The sequence below is a fragment of the Crinia signifera genome, chromosome 1 (assembly GCF_055691185.1).
Source record: "Crinia signifera chromosome 1, ASM5569118v1, whole genome shotgun sequence".
Taxonomy (NCBI): Eukaryota; Metazoa; Chordata; class Amphibia; order Anura; family Myobatrachidae; genus Crinia; species Crinia signifera.
In genome coordinates, this window is record NC_139217.1 from 240876253 (window position 1) to 240895744 (window position 19492).

Sequence of the window (19492 nt, forward strand, 5' to 3'; positions counted from 1 at the left end):
CCTCTGTATACTTTGCTCATAAGGAAACTGCCTTTTCTTATGTTTCTGGATTTTCACTTTTTTACTGTCTTTGGTGTAGTTGTTTTTAATATTACTTAATTACCTAACAGTGATATGAACATATTTTCAGTTTTGTCATTTTGTATGTTTTATTGTGAGTGTGTCTAATATAAAAATATTTATGAATATGCCAGACTAATTGTTAGTTTGGCATATCAGAACAACTCACACCTCTCTTGTACCCTTAGAATAATATCCCTACAACACAAACACAGACCGGGAACCGCAATCCCCTGATTGGTGACAATGATTCTTACACAGTTTTCTAACTAAACCATGTCCCATAACGTTTTGCCCAATATATATTTTTAGTACCTTTGGCAACACATCCATATCTCCAGAGCCTGCAATATATAGATAAAACACAATAAAATATATGTTAATTATTTAAAGAGTAAATAGTACTTTTAAATGAACACATTATTTCATTTACACACTGGGCTAAAGAGGAATATTTATGTTATGTTTAATTTCAAATTCACAAATGTTTTATGAATACTCTATTCTGAATATTCTAAGAGTTTTTATATGCAAAAGCAATCTATGTATGTGCTTTGTTCTTCCATCTACAGTATATTATTTCATCCTCTTGTGCAGTGGGACACTTGCAGGGGTGCCCTGGGTTGGGAGTCTAGGACCAATCAAATTATTTATGGTCAATGCAATAGGCAAAACCAGTGCTCGTGGCTTCCAATCATAACATACATGGACAAAGAGAAGCAAATACCGTTCCTCACCATATAACTAACCTTAATAATGACTAAGAATACAAAAATTGGCGTAGGGCTCCACTGATTTTTTTTAAACCAGCCCCAGGCTCCAGGGTCGGGTCTGGTTCCCAAAATACAGGAGACAAAATGAATAGGAGTCCCCTGTATTTTAAGAACCAGCCTCAGGCCCAACCAGCCAGCAGGGTGATGTCACAGCCGGGGGGACACTTATTATATAGTCAGCCTGGGCAAGAGTCCAGGGGGAGTGGGGACCCCCCCAACAAAGGGCCCCCTCCAGAACTTACCTGCCCAGGCTGAAGCTTGGCGCTGTCCCCGGTACCCCTGGGCATTGGGTACCGGGCTGATTAAAGTGGTAAAAAATAGAAATAAAAACTATTGTCTAATACTGTGGAACTATGAGTCCCAGCAAGCCTCCCATGCATGCTGGGACTTGGAGAACCACAAGTCCGAGTATGTTGGGCATTTAAGGGCCCGCTGGAACTTGTAGTTCCACAGTAAAATAAATAGTTAAATAAACACACTGACACACATGAAAAATAAAACTTTAATACATACATAGCCCATACATACTGATACTTACCTATCCTGAGCCCGTAGGTAGATCCCCGTCCATCGGTCCGGGGATCCTGGGTCCGGCGATCTTAGGTCCGGTGATCCTGGTGTCCGGTGTCAGTAGAAATCCTTTTGGGGACCTGTGGAAGTAAATTCTACTCACCATGGTCCTCCTGCATAGATCGGTCTTCTTGGTTCCAGGGAGTCCAGGGATCTTAAAAAAACTAACAAAGCGCAACACCCGACACCATCGAAATGACGGAGAGCTGCTGAAGTTTAATCTTCAGCGCCTCTCCCCCAAATGATTCTATTGGCCGAATAGCGGAGAATCAGGAGCAGAATTTCTCTGCTCCTGATTGGCCACTAGGGAATCATTTTGGGGAACAGGCGCTGAAGAATCATTTTTACACTGATCTGTGCAGGCTTAAGCCAAATACACCAGGAAAATACGCTTCATTTTTTTGGCCGGCCATTACGGCTGTTTTATGCTAATTAGTGTCCGTATTTTCAATACGGGCGCTAAGTAAATTAGGAATCAGTGATTCCTATTCGTATTGTCTGAAGGCGTACACATTCATATTTGTAAATACAAATATGAATGTCCCATAAATACGAATACAAATCTGTGTATTTTCAGCATAGTAAATGCCAAAAATACAAATACGCCTAAAAAAAATCGTATTTTACTATACAAATACGATTTTTTTAAGGCGGATTTGCTTTAGTAATTTTCCCCCAATGTACTTAATTTATTATTTTTTTAATGAATTTCTCAATAAGATATTTTTGATCTAGGGGCAGCGTGAAGAAATTTCTGATACTCTAGGACACCATGATTCAAAAAAGTTTGGGAACCACAGTTCTAGTGTTACTAGATGGCAATGGACTTACTTTCCTGGAACTGTATAAGTAATGGTAACCACATTGACTACTATTTTCTCTGTATTTCAGAAATTAAAACTAGCAGATTTGCATTACTCTGTTATACCCAAGTTGCATTATTTGAATTTTACTTCTTTGTATCAGACCAGTTTATTTTTTATCTAGTCTTTTATTGCTAACCTGCAGTTGTAGCAATTGCCACAAGATGCCACTGTTGCATCATAATGTGCGAATGTAGCGCTGGAAATGGTCACAGTACAAAATCAGTATCTGCCTGAATGTTGTGCTATATATTGTCATTTTATTTTCTCTTGTTGTTGAAATGAAGACGGTTGCTAGAATTTATTTTACTTGTAATGTTTTTGTTTTTCCTAATTTTAATATATTTCAAATAGCTGATTACAGAGATATTATAATAGTTCGCTAAAATGTTATTACATACTTTTTTGTTTGTTTTTTGATCACAAAGAAATGGGTTCTATGAAGCATTGTCTAAGCTGTATGGATTTATCCCCTCATGTATTATGTACATACAATGTTTCACTTTTCTCTCCTACTGTAGCTTATTTTGCTATTAGCCACAGTGACAACTGAAATATAAGTATTTACTTGTTCATTGTTAGATTCATTATTATGTCAGACACAAAGTTGCTATTAGAATCTTGAGTATATGGAAACATATGGAAATAAATGAAGAGGCGAGTGGATGAAAATGTTATGTTTTGAAGAAACTGATGTATTAAGAGTCAGTTAAAGTAAAATATTAGCACTTAATAAATGGACAGAGCACTTCTATCCACAACATACTGTATATCAGTAATAAGACTACCAATATTTAAAATAGCATTGTTCCCATGAAGCCTAGGCCATGACCTTTCATCTATTAAGCTACTTTATTTTGAATATTGTTATATAACACCGTCATCCTTTTGCCTCTTCAGGTATTATTTATTGCGTATTTTCAGAACCCCAGTTCTGCAGCATACAGAGAAATACACACATACAGTAGCTCTAGTTCATTGTCATACTCTTACCTAATGATCCATTCATATGATGAGGTTCCATTGCACCCATTCCTCCCATTGGGCCATCAGGACCCGGACCCATTGGGAACTGCAAGAGAGCTCTGGTTACAAAAATGTACAGAAATTGCATTACAAGGCCTCTACAATTCTGGAAGTAAACACAGCTTGGCCTGAAACAAAGCAACAAGATCAGCTTTTCCATGTAAGTGGCAACTTGGGCAGACCTGGCTGCTTACAGCTCAGATGGGTGTGGATCATTAGATCGACAATGAATCAATAGGTCGACCACTGTTGGTTGACAGGCAGAAGGTCAACACATGAAAAAAGTTGCTTCACACAAGGAAAAGATTGACAATATAAAGGTAGACATGGGAAAAAGTTGACATGAGGTTTTTCTTTTTTAAGGGTGTCTATGTAGACATAGTCGACCTTTTGACTGTAGACATAGACACTGTCAGCCATGACAGAGCAGATGGATTACATGAGGGCTTCTCAGTGTGGTTGGCAGATATCCACTCACACAGGCCGATAGTGACCACATGTATATTACAACGACACTGATTGGGTTAGTCTGATACATGTTTTCAGTCACAAAGAGACTGATAATGTGTTAGTTCCATATCAGATGAAATCTCCACTTCAGGAGTAGATGGATTAAATCAACCTACAGTACAGCAACATTAGAAGAAATACCCAAAGTATGCACTTTCATAATCACCACTGCTATTAATATTTATTGCAAAGTACAATACAAAAGGCAAAAAGAAAATCAATTATCATTTATTATTTAAGTGTCAAAATACTGAGACTAGAGACTATAATTATATCAGCATAAAATGATGTCAGTCAGACTCCTGTGCAGTCAGTGAGATACTCAGGATTCCCCTCTCTCCCCACTAATCTTTCCTTTTCTAATCCAGCTGCCAAAATGAGACTGACCTGACAGAGTGGGGGTGACACTTCTGGACAAAATACCATTATATGCAGACAGCATGTTCCACCGCCTCAGCAAGACTCTCATCTCTCTTCTAATTTCATTTGGATAATAAACTTTGAATCCCCTGTCATGTTGTAAAACCACCTATATCTGGACAGCTTTTTCTTCTTAACCATGACCTGTAACTTACATGCTGTTAATAGAGAAAAGTTGTCCAGTCGGCCTTCACACAGTCTGTATAGAGGACTGCATATATTTTGAGAGCAGGCAGGGTAGATGTACCTACCATAGCCCCCTTTCTGTATAGTTTTAAAATCTTACTATTGACATTTCCCGTGAGGCTCTTAAATTCCTATGTTTTTTTTAAAAAGAGACCCAAAGCTAAAAAGAATGATAATTAATCCACATTATTCAGCACTAAGATAAAGACATGGGTGTATATCATAGACATCATAAATTCGATTTGTTTCCATTGATTACCAAAGAACCATAGAACATCCTTAAGTTTCACCATCATTATATTGAGATTCCCCTTCTCTATGGAAAAGGAGTCTCTGGTTGGCAGATTACCCATCTACCTTCACTCTCCTCTAAAGGCAACACTATACAGTATATAGAGCAATATACAACAGAGAAATTCTGAGAACATTTCAATACGATGGTCCAAGTTAGATATGCCAGGTAAAATGCTTCACAATCACGATAGACAGGGAAGACTAGTTTCTTCCATCCTCCACAACATCTTTCCCTAGACTAGCAGCCATGCCTAAATACGCAGAGTAACAAATACAGTATCTGCATGCATGCTGGCCATCTTATTTTGTGGTTGAACTGTTGGATTGTTCCTTAGACAAATCTACCAAGCACATGTGCTGAATAATGATGAAATATTCCCAATAGCCAGAGATTGGAAAAAGCAAATCTGGAATTTGAGGGATGAAGTGATGAACTGACTTTGGTATATCTCTTCAAAGCAGGGTAAGTTGGGAGCTTCCCAGGGTCTGACAAATCTAGGGGCAGCGGTCACACAATCAGAGCAGTCAGGCAGCATTCTCTATTGGTGGATGACTGGAGCTATTTCTATTACATTCTATATATATACAACTGTTGTCAAAATAAATACAAAAAGTGGTAATGTGCACAAGCTGAACATCTCATAGAAATGATAAATGTACTTAAAATTAACGAGACCTACTTTGTGTGTAGGATTTTTCAAATAAACAGTATTGCTGGATATACAGAAATTTTAGGCCAGTGACACAAAGTGATGGAAGTGTAGCAGGGCATGCAGGGATATGTATTTGAACAACAGCTGGAGGGCCGAAAGTTCCCCATGCCTGATTTATAGCAATGGTATTCAAATATTGTTTCCATTAATATTTCTTGTCATAACCATAGGTTTACTTAACCAATAATAGCACCGTTAAAAACATATTTGAACACCTCCATCCATTTGGTTTATCAAAAGGTGACACATTTCCACACAGTATCACCAAGAATAAGGCATGGACATATGGATTCTCATGACATGGTATATAATTAATGAAGTGGCTCTCTACTTTTGGTCAGCCAGCACCCGATACAGTCCTTCTTCAGTTCCAATCTCTGCAATTCTTTTACAGGGATGCCATGGTCATTTTTTTGTTTATTTTCTCTTGTTGAAGTTTTTGTTTATCCATTTATTTGTGATTTGTTGGCATCTATATCTCTGATACTGCATTGTCTGTTGGAATTCCATGTTTCTCGCCCTTCCCTCCTTAATAGAGGGTACACACAATGAGATGTGCACATGTTTCTATTTAATTTTGCTTGTAGTAGCAAAATAGAATAGAAACTCGAATAGAAAATCGAATGGGCATCGGATGGTTCTTCTACATTCGATGCAGATTTGATCCCAATGCACGCTCCCATGTAGTGTAAATCAAATAGAAAAATAGTCTTGTCAGGCAAGACTACTGTACTATATAGTCAAATCAAATGCATTCTGCGCACCATTTGATTTGATCCTGATTCGATCCCAATCGAATCGGGATTGAATCGCAAGTAAAATCGCACCGTGTGTACCCACTATAACACTCCTTCCTTTTCTAAATAAACACAATATTTTTTATCTAGGTTTTTCTACCATCCATGTTTAAAAAGACTTTGTTTTCATGAATACATCTTTAGCTTTACAATGATCACATACGAAGCAGACAATAACTGGATTGGACAAATAATAACTCTGATGTACAGTACGGTTTCATAGAGTATCAAAAATCTGATGAGACTTTGCCATACCTCCCAACTTCTCCGGTGCCCGAAGCAGGATACCGTCCCCCCAAAAAATGGGACGGTCCTGCCAAAAACAGGACTGTTGGGAGGTATGCTTTGCTGTTGTTTATATTATGAAAAGCCACAGTACTGCGTGCTTCCAGTTATCATCCAGCTAATCAGGTGAGGCGTATTCCTAATGGTCAGACATGAATTCTGGGCCACATTCTGGAACGGTAATCTGTCACTGCTTATACTGCTTATACTTTTGTGATGTGCATTTGTTTTTCATGGTGATTGGCAAAGTTGATTTTTACACCAGACTGACAAAAAGAAATATGGTGGATTCAACAAACTACAGGCAATTAGTGCTTTCAGAAAAGATCTGCAATACCATTTGTCTTATAAGTGTTAGAAATGTTTTTAACTGAATGTTTTCGTTTGTTCATCTGCCTAAACTATTCCTGGACATTCCCAGCCTTTGTGAAGTGTCCAGAATTACGTCACATATGCATCACACATGGTTGGATCAAGTGCGTTCGGATCAAGTAAGTTCTTCAATTGGTTTTGATGTTTCCCACATGGCTCTAAGACTCAGCAATGCTGGAGTGCTAGCCTAGCATGCACTCCAGCAATGTCTGGAAAGGTTAGACAGGAATCAGACGTAAGGCACACGTAAGGTATATTCAGCATATTGCTGTGCCATATTTGTCTACCTTAGCAGAGATCAGACTGATATTATAGTGAGGTACAGTAGATGCAAAAATGTTTTTTTTTCTTTCATTTCTCTGACATCCAAACTTTTAATTCATCACAATGACTGCCTACATTTTATGACTCTGTGTTGTGCAAATGAGTTCTAATTGATTTCATTGTCCATTGTATTGGATCTCATAGGAATCAATCAATACTGTGAGAAATTCTTTGCTTATTTTTCTAGTTTCTGACATTTTCCCTGGTCATCTGGCTCTATGATATACTCATACAGTTGAAACATTAGATTATAACTCTATGTATTTGTCATTAAAAACAACAGAAAAGCACATACATGTACTTACAGAAGATACACTAGAAGTAACTGCATTATCATGTAGGGGTGTGGATTTAAAATATTAGGTCGTTTTTTTTTTTTCTTTAACATAAATGATTTAAATATATTCGAACACTTAGTAATAACATAGTGAATATGTTTTGCTGCCAATAAGTTACCCTAATTATTCAGTTAATTTGGATGGGAGAAGCCCGGAGAGGAATCTTTCATTACGAGTTCGGGGGCGGGGGCTTAACGGTGACGTCATTAAGCCCCGCCCCTATTATGGCAAATAGCCGAAATAACTGATCTCCATGGAGGGGGCGGGGCTAAAATGACACGATTGTGCCATTTTAGCTCCGCCCCCTCCTCTGAGACCCGCGGATTGCGGCATTTAAATGCCGCGATCGGGGGGGGGGGGGGCTCAGTGGGGGTCCCCCTGATTCCGGGAGGGCTGCCCACCCTTCCGGGGGCTGGGAGGGGGGACCCGATTTTCGGGAGACTCCCGCAAATTCCGGGAGGGTCGGCAACCCTGAGCTATCAACATGCCCATAAATTATCTTCCTACATCTTTAACACCTCACCCTGTTACTACCCACAAACGGTATCTTTCTGTCAGTATCGATAGGTATAAGCAGTACGTGTGGTCTTGTTTGCAGAAAAAAAAAGTCTTCATTGTGTAGAAGCATGAATCAGGCCCTTATTCAGTAATTAAGGAGACAAACTGCAAGCCTCTGTCTGGGGTAAAGTATGTAATACATTGCATTTACAGTATCTTATCAATCATGTGCCTCTAGGTTACTTACGTTTGGCCTGCTCCCGCCGGGTCCTATAGGGTTCATCATTGTATACATGTTCTCACTGGAATTTGTAGAGTCTGCAGGAAGCATGGTAAGAATGAGCAAACATTATCACTACATCTAATTCCTAACACGCAATCAATGTGTAAATGCTTGTGCTCCTCGCTGACTGGAGGACACTGAGGCCCTGCTCTGGGTTCTGCTTCCTGAGCACTCCCAGACTGCAGAGAGGCAGGGATACAGTGTATATGTACAATTTAGAGGGCATGTGAACAAACAGCCCAACAAGAAGCTACTGTTGCCCCATAAATCCTGCATATAGTATGATTCCATCAATCAAACATGTAAACCACTAAATAAAACTGTTATTAGGTTTCAAATGCTATCATATTATAATAACTGTATAATACAAATGCGGCTACTCTATAAGCTGGTTGTTACTGTATGCATTTATTGCCAGGCAGCTGTGTTGTGATTTGCTCATGTGCTGCCTCCTACTTTGGGAGCCAGCATCTATCATATACTGTCAGTAGTCGTATTATATTTTGCTAAACCCACCAGTGTTACCCTTTTTAATGTATAGTAATAACTGTTACTGTAGCCAGTGCCATAAGTCAGATGATGGGGATTGCCCCAGTATGCAAATAAGGCTGCTTCAGTGTGATATCTTCATGGTCTACCGATGTACTCAGAGCCGGCTCTGATAGAGGGCACTGGCAGAGGCATAGAAGCTCCCCACTAAGAACCCCCCTCCCCCTTGAGGGATAATGGCTCCTGCTATTGGTCTCCTGTAGCTTGATAGGCCATGGGGGTCCATGATTTGGCCATGCCCCCAACTTTGCCTGGACCCAGGTGATCTGAGCACGGTCCTGCCCACTGTTCTGTGGCTGGATCCTTCAGTCGTCCCTCAACCGGAAGGTAAAGTGTGCAGGGACTGGTGGACCAGTGAGTGAGTGTGTGATATATATTGTGAGGTTATGGTGTATGTGTGTGTAGGGGAACAGAATGTATATGTGTGTGTGTGTGCGTGCGCGTGCGTGTGTGGTGCCAACATTAGGAAGAGGGCCCCCTTGTCTATATATATATATATATATATATATATATATATATATATATATACACATTTCCCAGTGATTTTTACCACTGTGCTGCCGGGCCGATGGACAGGTGAGTAGAATAAAATGGGTGCAGGGTGTACAGTGTGTGGGGCCCATGTGCACCACATACCTTGCACCTTGCTGGCTGCTGCTAGGTTATGGATGCTTTGCTGGGAGATGGATGCTGGATAAGAGGTGAACCTAGCGGCAGTGCTAGGGGGCACCAGCCAACATTTTGCCTAGGGCATAAAATTGGCTAAGGCTGGCTCTGGATGTATTAATAAGCTGCTGACAACAAGCTCTGCTTGCATCTCCCTGCTGCGTCTCCCATGATACTATGGAGCTGGCTGATCCTTCCTGCTCCTATTCTCTGTCCTTGGTGACCTACTTTCTTCAGGCACATCCCAAAAGCAGATGGAAGAAGTCAATCCCTGGCCAAAATATCAACTATGGGACCATGGAAATGCTTCAGGAGGACAAGTCCCATTGTTGTCTGGACGCTGATTATCCGGATTAGGCCATGTCAGGAGAACACATTTTGGCAACGATCTCTTGGTTTTGTATATGTAAACAGTCTGCTCTTATAACACTACTAATATGGTTCAGTCAGAAAGTTCAAGTTGGAAGGTACTTGTGATTGAGACATTGCTCCATAAAGTAGTACATTATTCATAGTAGAAAAAAGAACACAGAATACATGTATTTATATTACACAAGATTTTCCCTGTGGAAATATTCAGAGTCTGATCCAGAGCTATATGCAAGTCAGCCGCATTGCCTGCACAGAAATAGAATTGGATATTTGCTGCATGCAGAGTTGCACATAAGCATGTGACAGCACAGGGGTGTAAGTCCATCGCCCCCGCCACTTTAAAATATTTTAAAATATTATTTAAATATTAATTATTATTATTATTATTATTATTATATAAAACTATAATTTAATTATAGTTTATCTGTTTATATATATAAACAGAGAAGATAATTTGTCTCTCACCGATAAGCTAAGGTATATGACTGACCCCAGTGCCCATACATAGGGCAGATTTCATTTGTTTATTCCAAAATATATTAGAATCCGAGTTAGAACCTCATTGTTGTACAACAGTAACAGTAGGTTAAATATAACCAGCTCAACTTTGGGCAGAAAACAATTTGAGAAAATGTCTATAAATCCCATCACTCAACTAATTTGTATCAAACTATAGTATGTATGAAATTAGTATTACCTCCTGGGCTGGGCATTATGGGAGTTCCAGGCGGACCACCACCACCGGGCGGACCCTAAATAAAGAAATAAGAGATAATAATGACGTTAACAAGCATAGTACAATGTAAACATGAGGAGTTGCCCATGATTGACTATTACTGCCTTTTTTGCATTGGTATTCTTAGTATAGTATTGTTCTTCTGACTATACCCTGCAGAACATCGCTATGGGGGGGGGGGGGGGGCATGGTCAGGTTACAGAGGAATGTGCCCCCTCTATATTGATTTTGTTCAGGTTATACCCCCCTCCCTACACTATAACTCAGGTCATGCCCTCCTTGCATTATCTATATTTTGCCCCCTGTTTGCATATTGTTTTCAAGCCTCACATCTTGCCTCTCAATCCTCCCACCTCCCTTCCTATACCTCTCCTGCCCCCCCAATAACCATACCTTCCTGCCACTGATACTGCAGATAATCTCAAAAGCTGCTAAATCTATTGTCCCCCTTTCCCCTAATAATAATATGATCTATGCTGCATGGGTGGTCAAGTTATAAGCAATAATGTATTATATGGATGATGGGGGGTGTCAAGTCCTTTACTTTGTCAAGGACACGTGGCCCACTAGGTACAGCTCTGCAGAGAACTGTCCTGGAGATAAGTGAATATATCATTATAAATGGGATACTATGACAATGGAGAAATATATATGCATAAAAACCCCAAAGAAAAAAAACTCTTACCACGTAGTTTCCTGGTGATGATGATGAATACGCTATCTGTATGGAAAACAAAATGAATACTACAGTATGAGCAATAAGCCATAATACTGTAGGTAAACACAGATTTACACCAAAAAGACACCAGTGCGATTTCAGGATGCACAATGCCAAGGACGGTCAACATGTCACTTTGGCTAATTTATACAAGCAAATAAATGAAAATCAGCATTGCATGAAGTTCACATAAATATATCATCAATTTTTCTATGTACGTCTTTTTTATATGTATTTGTTCACATATTTTTTCACAATTGTTTACTTTTGACACACTCTTTATAACTATTAGTTGCTTACACATACCCTACATTCTATGACACTTTACATTCTATTACACTTCACAGCTATATTTTATTTATGTGATGCCCTGGGGTGGCTTTGCTGGACTGGTTTGGGGGTGCCCTGCACCCCAGGCATGAACCCCATAGCGCTAGGGACCTGCTCTAAAGAGGTGACCTTAACGTGGTGGGCAGGTAGATATCTTTGGCCAAATGTATGCTAACAACCTCAGAAATGAATTGTAAAAGGAATATATGTTAGCAGTAATGAGTGCATAGTGCACCTGCAAACCCCCTCTGTCTTGCATGAAGTTCATCTGCACTAAATCTTAAAAGAGCTAAAAGATGTCTTGTCACACATGTCGATTCTCAGAGCAGGGGAACATCCAGTGTTTTATGGGTGTCTCCATAAAAATGCTGAGTGTTCCTTGGGAACGCAGGTGGCCGATGCCTGCCGGGTGCAGGTGGCAGATGTCACATGACGTTAGCACCCCGCCCCCCTCTTTGGTGGACTCCGACGGGAAAAAAAAAATTAAGTGAAGGCCGACTTATTTCCAAAGGGTTGAGAAATCATTTGATGATCAGCGCCCATCAAATGATTACTATCACCTTTGGCCCCATGCGAGGGGCGGACATTTTTCCAGGAGGCGGGTGGCATTAAGCTGCTCGCTAATCAGCAAACGACCACTGCTTAGCGAGCAGTCCTGAATTAGGGCCTCTATGCCCAGTGGCACTGAGACCTCCAAAACCCAGCTTTTCACAAGGGTATATTGTGATCCCTTCATTTCTGGAAGGTTGTACTGTAAGTGATAACCATGCGCGATTTTGGCAAAGTAATTAACGGAGCTGTTTGGAAACAATGATAATAAATTACATACACTACACACAGTTGTACATTGAATTACAGGATATCGATCTATTTTTCTTCGAGACGTCATCAGCAGAATTCAATACAGAGTTTTTTTCAACCAGTTCGAATATTGTGGATTTGGAATGATGAATCATGAACTAGTTTAACTATATCATTTGTAGTGCATTAAATTGCATATTGATGATAGATTGCCATCAAAGTGATTTGTTGAGTTTCCATACTACTAAAAAGCACTTACCGAATTAGCATTAGGATTCGGCCAGGGACCTCTCCCTCCTGGGCCCCTATAAGAAGAAAAGAAAAAAAATATTTATATCTATCTACACCCACCAAATATACCCACACACCCACTCACCCACACCTACACACTCTAGGCAGGTTGCAGCTCTGAGGAAAAAAAAGAAAGGTCACATGTTTGTGACACATGTATAGTTAACTTCTTTGCTTGAAGTTAGTATTTATTACAAACTTTCTCCAGGAAGGTTTATTACATAAACTGAAATGAATGGTTTGAGAGGTGCCTGTGACCCCTCTTTTTCTTATGAGTGCTGCCATCTGTCGATTGTATTAACCATTGGTGGAGGACACCCAGAAAGCTGTTGCCCATAAATCTAGTATTTTCATGCAAGTTCATCATAATTTATTGCCAGTTGTGCCTGTACTTACATGTTCATTCCTGGCATGCCAGGACCACCTAACGAGTTTGGAGGAGGCCTCATTCCACTGCTGTAGTTCTGAACACAATAAGAATAAATTCCATTAGTTTCAATTTATCCTGTAACTCCTGACTGAGTTATATGAACAGAGGACAAATAGATGTATCAAAATATGAATTAAACAATTCTTACTGTTGGCATCATCCTTTGATTTTATTACAAAGGTATTTCCAGACTATTATTACCTGAGGTCCCATAGCTGCCATGCCTCGTGGTGGGTTCATTCTCTGCATGGGCCCTCCCATGTTTGGATGTCCTGGAAAACAAGCATTAAATGTCAGTATACATATTTTGGAAACTCTATCATCCTTACCTAACATGTACTGTAAAATTGTAGACACTACAAAACAAACCATATTTACAAATGTACTTGTCCTACATATCAAAGGGAATGTGAGAGAGAGAACTTACAGGAAGCACAAATTGGTATTTTTACAGAGCATCTATCTATATCTATCATCTTTATATCTATAGATCGATATAAGTCCAAATCCAAAGGTTATATCAACCTGTTAGAAAAACCAGCACCGGGCCTCCTTATTGATATTTAAAATAACTTTTTATATTCAATCCATCAACGATAGTCCAATAAAGCATAATATCAGCATAGCAGTATTAGGACATCCTTAGACCCCACCCTTATTACATCTTTGATACATTACTGTACATCGCCATAGCGTCCCTTGCAAGGGACTATCATTGATGGATTGAATATACATAATTATTTGACCTGACACAGCAATAACTGGCTTGAAAGCGAGCTACCTACTACCGCTGTATATCGAGTCAAGCCAATCTGCTCATAAATAATTATTTTTCCTGGCTAAATAGACACATTATTCATGGGCTGTCTCATTCACCAAAGTCGTCCAGGTTCTTACAATTGGACCTTCAGATGCCATCAACAGATCGGATGCACTTTTGCAAACATGTTATTGACATCATCTAGCATATTTATCCAGTATCTTTTCCACTACTACTGCAAAGGTGCACATTTATGGGGAAAGTACATCCTGTGCTATGCCTGTATTCACCATGACATGAATTACACCTTCCTAAAAGGAAGCCACAGAAGGGCAAAAATTCCCCTCAGCCAAGCCACATTCAGGGCAATTCCAATCATTTCTATCCCTTATTCTAAGAAGATGTTCCGGTATAATGTATATACTCTGTAGTAAGAAGCAAGAATAACTGAATTTGCTGGTATCAAACTGCGGGGGTAGATTCGCATAGGCTACTTAAGACTTCATTCCAGATATACTCTGATATTATCCCTAAGGGCCTTATTCAGATCTGAGCTCAGTACAAATGTGGTCGGAAAATGGGCAAAACCATGTGCACTGCAGGTGGAGCAGATATAACATGTATAGAGAGAGTTAGATTTGTGTGAGTTATTTTGTTTCTGTGCAGGGTAAATACTGGCTGCATTATTTTTACACTGCAATTTAGATTACAGTTTCAGCACACCCCACCCAAATTTAACTCTCTCTGCACATGTTACATCTGACCCACCTGCAGTGCACATGGTTTTGCCCATTTTCCGAACACATTTGTACTGAGCTCAGATCTGAATAAGGCCCTAAGTTTCCCTCCCTTTTAATCTTAAAATACGTGAGACGTCAATAGTGAATACTGACTGAAGTCACCATTTGCCCAATTTTTCTTTAGGGGTTTCCCATTGTAGAGAAGCCACATACACATAGAGCAGATTCTCATGTACCTGCCCGGGAGCCAGGGATGCACAGAACACTCAGCCGTGCAGCCGGCTCAGCGTTTGAAGCTGTGACCTGCCCAACAAATGCTGAGAGCGGATGCAGACTGACCATGTAAAACAGGGCGGCTGCATTATCCCGAAAACTCGGGATTGAGGTGTCCAATCCCAGGATTCAAATCCCACTAATTTTGGCCTTAAATCCTATGATCCTGACAATCACGTTCCCCGGATTGGCCACACTAATCATACCCCAGTACTGCCTCTACTCTTAGAAAAAAATCGGTGTCCCGTTGATGGGTCGACAGTGTCTACATTGACAGTCAATATGTCAACCACTATTGGTTGACAGGTAGTAGGTCGACAGATGGAAAATGTTAACATGGTTTATGTCGACATTGACAAAAGATCAACACAAGCAAAGGTCAACATGTGTTTTTCATAATCTGACTTGTTCATACTTCATGATCCAAGTGACCTTTTGCTTTTGTCTACTTTTTTCAATGTCGATCTAGACCATGTCGGCCTAATCCATGTGTTGACCAATAGTGGTCAACCTATCAACTGTTGACCTAGACACCGTCAACCTTATCATTCGTACCCGGAAAAATCATACCCCAAATATTTATCATACCATCCAACATTTTAAAAAAAACACCTAATCTTCATCACCCACATTTCCTCATATTAATGTGCCAAAACAAAATAAAATGCCCAATTCTCAACTAAAACTCACCTGGCCCCCTAAGAAATATAATCCAGAATATTAATTGCATTTCATTGATTACTAATGAATAATTACATGGGGTTCTGCATTTCTCTAAGATTTGTAGACGTTCTAGCCAATTACGGCACACATTATGGGGAGTTCAGCACTCAAGTGTGACGCTAGGGGATATTGGTAGCTACAGTACAGTGCCAATCTTATTCTGTAATCGGATTATAGAAGATCTTAGATTTGCCAAGTATTGTCAAAATGGAGCTTTACCTCTCTGCAGTGACTGCCTCCGTAAAGCTGAAGAAATTGAACTACTGAATAAAAAAACATGAAACAGACCCAGTTTTTTTTAGACTTCTGAGCTCTCACAGGGAAGGCCCTGTCCCGCCATACCTTCACATACTACAGAGCTCTCAAGTTTAATAGCCCTGTGCCCTTTTTGATGTTCTGCACATGCTTCGACAGTGGTGTAGCTAGGGTACCGCAGCCCTAGTGGTGGCAGGGGATGCCAGAGCCATATGGGCGCAGGGATACGGCAGATTCCCTAGCAATGAGCAAGAAACCCCTGGTGACAAGCGTGTAGGTATAAAAAATTATATAATTAATGTATGGGGTGCACCAAACTTTTTTTGCCAGGGGTCACATTATTTTTGGTTAAGCCATTCAGCCTCTAGTTGTGAGCATCTTGCTGTAAATACCAGTTTCTGAGAATTACCACAACATGATAAAACACACACACACACACACACACACACACACACACACACACACCTTAGTTTCCAGCATTTTCAAATATTTTCAATGCATCTATCAGTTTGTATACACATGCTTTATGTGGAAGTGTTTCCACTGACCTTGCTACATTGCAATCAGCATCATGTTATGTGTTGTTTTTACGAGATCCCACATTATTACAACCTAATGGCACCATATAAATTATTTATCCTACTCGCTGTGAGTACCATTGCTGAATACCAATGCACAGGAGTATTGCTACAAAAAACGGGATGCGGTCATTTGGTCTACTGCATTATGGTCGACAGTCATTAGGTCGAATCCATTAGGTCGACATGCTAAAAGGTCGACATGACTCTAGGTCGACATGGGAAAAGGTCGACATGATTCTAGTTCGAAAGGTCATTAGTTCGACAGTTCATTAGTTCGACAAGGTCATTAGTTCGACATTGTCTATGTCGACATTCACAAGGTCGACATGGAGTTTTTCACTGTTTTTTGAGCCAACATGTGCCGACAGGCGGTATTTCATGCCCTACCATCCACTAGGGCGTGGTGGGAGAATAAAATAGTGTGCCGAGCGTAGCGAGGCACCGTGCCCGACGCATAGCGAGCGCAGCGAGCGATGCGAGGGGATGCAGTGCACTTTAAACTGTGTCCATGTCGACTGTGTTGACATTCAGGTAAAAAAACAGTGAAAAACCCCATGTCGACCTTGTGAATGTCGACATAGACAATGTCGAACTAATGACCTTGTCGAACTAATGACCTGTCGAACTAATGACCTTTCGACCTAGAATCATGTCGACCTTTTCCCATGTCGACCTAGAATCATGTCGACCTTTTAGCATGTCGACCTAATGGATTCGACCTAATGACTTTCGACCATAATGCAATAGACCAAATGATCCCAACCCAAAAAAACAGCTGTCCCAACAAGCATAAAAAATGAGCAAGGGTAAAGATCTAAGCAACTTTGGGCCACACCATTATAATGGCCACATCTATATGGTAGCTCTCTGGTATGAATACGGTCATTAATCCCTATAGTGATCCAAGGTAGGACAATTGTCAAACTGGGGATAGGGTTATGTGAACCCAAGGCTCTTTGATACGTACACCGAGTGAAGGCTAGCCCGTCTAGTCCTATCCTACGGAAGAGCTACTGCTATTGCTGAAGAAGGAAATGGCTATGATGTAAATTTAATCGCAGCTTGATGGTAGCCGCAGACTGGTTATGGCACCCATATAAGTACACATGAGCATCAGAACTGAACCATGGAGCAATGGAAGAAGGTGGCCTGGTCAAATGAATCACATTTTCTTTTACATCATGTGGATGGCTGGGTGCATGCGCTTTATTTACTTGGGGAAGAGATGGCACCAGGATGCACTATGGGAAGAAGGTAAGCCAGTTGAGGCAGTGCGATGCTTTGGGCAAGTACTGCTGGGAAACCTTGGGTCCTAGCATTTATGTGTGTGTCACTTTTATATGTAACACCTAACTAAACATTGTTGCAGTCCAAGTACAGTACACCTCTTATGGCAATAATATTACTAATGGCTGCAGTAGCATATGCAGGGGGGGTTTCTGAGTACCCAGAAACCCCCCCAGGAGTCTAAGGACCTTAGTTTGAAAGCTGAGGGTCCCCTCTTTCCATGGGTACAAGAATTTTAAAAATCGGCCCTTGGGGACCGGAGATATCTGACTTCAAAACAGTGGTCCCCATCTAAGCCAATTAATTGCTGTTCCCAGTCAGATATTTCAGGTTCTGTCTGACTTAGAGTTTTTCTGAGGGTATAATCCAAAAGCTGGGACTCTCCTCCTTTGAGGGACACTAGTAGCTTGTCTCTACTGTTCCCAGAACCAAAGATATCGGCCTTCCAGCAGCTGGTTACTGCTCCAGCTCCACACACCTGGTATGTAGTTTTATATGCTCGTTGGCAGATTGCTCTGCCTCCTGAACTCTGATCCCCTATTCCCCAATACCATTTGGTAGGTGGGATTCTCTAGTTTTTAATTCCATTAAAATCTAAGAAATCTATTTCCGGGAACTGGAGATATCTGCAGTCAAGCAAGCTGTCCTCCCACCAGACAATTATGAATAATAAGCCCACTCCACTATACACCCCTCCTCTGCATATTAAACATTCTCTACCACCCTGGAAGTTATGTATCAGGGCCCCTTCACTCAGCCCAATGCCCCCTTCTCCCACCCCATGTGCAGTAAAGGGGTAATTAGTGGAAATTACTGATCCAGGCCCTACATGCTGAGTGGTTGATATAATACCCCCTACCACCTGTGGGACATCAATGCTTACCCCACCCTTACCACTGGAGGGTTGGTAGGGGCCCCAATACATTGCTATGCCCAGGGGTCTACACTGCTGTTGACGCCCCTGTATGTTTATATATATGTATGTATATGTATGTATAATATATATATATATGTGTGTGTGTATATATATATGTATACATATATATATATATATATATATATATATATTTTATTATTATTATTATTATTATTATTATTTATATACATTTGGTCTATCTATAATACTTTAACTGACCTGGCATATACTGGGTCACCTAAGTGTCCATCACCGTGCTTTGCTCCACCCCTCTGGAAACCCCCTTCTGAAAATCCTGCGTTTGCCCCTGGGCTGTGGCTTTATTCAGGAGTATAATTCACCTTGTCACACTGCAGCAACTGCTCACGAATGGCTTTAAGAACATGACAAAAATATTGGCCTCCAAATTCCCCATATGTAAATTTGCTAGGGCATCTGTGGGATGTACTGGGAAAAGACGTCTGAACCATGAAAGCCCCACCTCGCAAACTCAAAACAGACAGTGGGCCTGATTCAGCCCAGTTTGCCCTCCCAGACACCGGCCCCCTTTGCCAAGGGAATCCTGTCAGTAGCATGCAAGGGAATGTGTGCGGTAGCAAATCCCCTCACATGCGGCTGCAAGGAGTAGAAATTATTCGATGGTCGCTCACCATCAAATTAATTTTACCAGCCTTTGGTCTAAAAAGTATGTCAATATGTACAAATATGCGCATGCGCCCATGGCTTTGGCGAACATCGATGACGGGGCTGAA

At 40.6% G+C, this 19492-nt stretch overlaps 1 protein-coding gene across 2 annotated transcripts in view; it reads right to left on the reverse strand.

The window, feature by feature from the left end:
- The window catches only part of SSBP4 (single stranded DNA binding protein 4), a 360544-nt gene that overhangs the window by 7004 nt on the left and 334048 nt on the right, over positions 1 to 19492 (reverse strand). For both annotated transcript variants that reach the window (XM_083179459.1, XM_083179460.1), the window contains 8 exons: positions 13407 to 13477; positions 13172 to 13239; positions 12744 to 12789; positions 11321 to 11356; positions 10597 to 10651; positions 8277 to 8347; positions 3260 to 3338; positions 376 to 404 (listed from right to left, as the gene is read on the reverse strand). In XM_083179459.1, coding sequence (XP_083035585.1) covers positions 376 to 404; positions 3260 to 3338; positions 8277 to 8347; positions 10597 to 10651; positions 11321 to 11356; positions 12744 to 12789; positions 13172 to 13239; positions 13407 to 13477 — 455 coding nt within the window. The remainder of the gene's footprint in view (positions 1 to 375; positions 405 to 3259; positions 3339 to 8276; positions 8348 to 10596; positions 10652 to 11320; positions 11357 to 12743; positions 12790 to 13171; positions 13240 to 13406; positions 13478 to 19492) is intronic.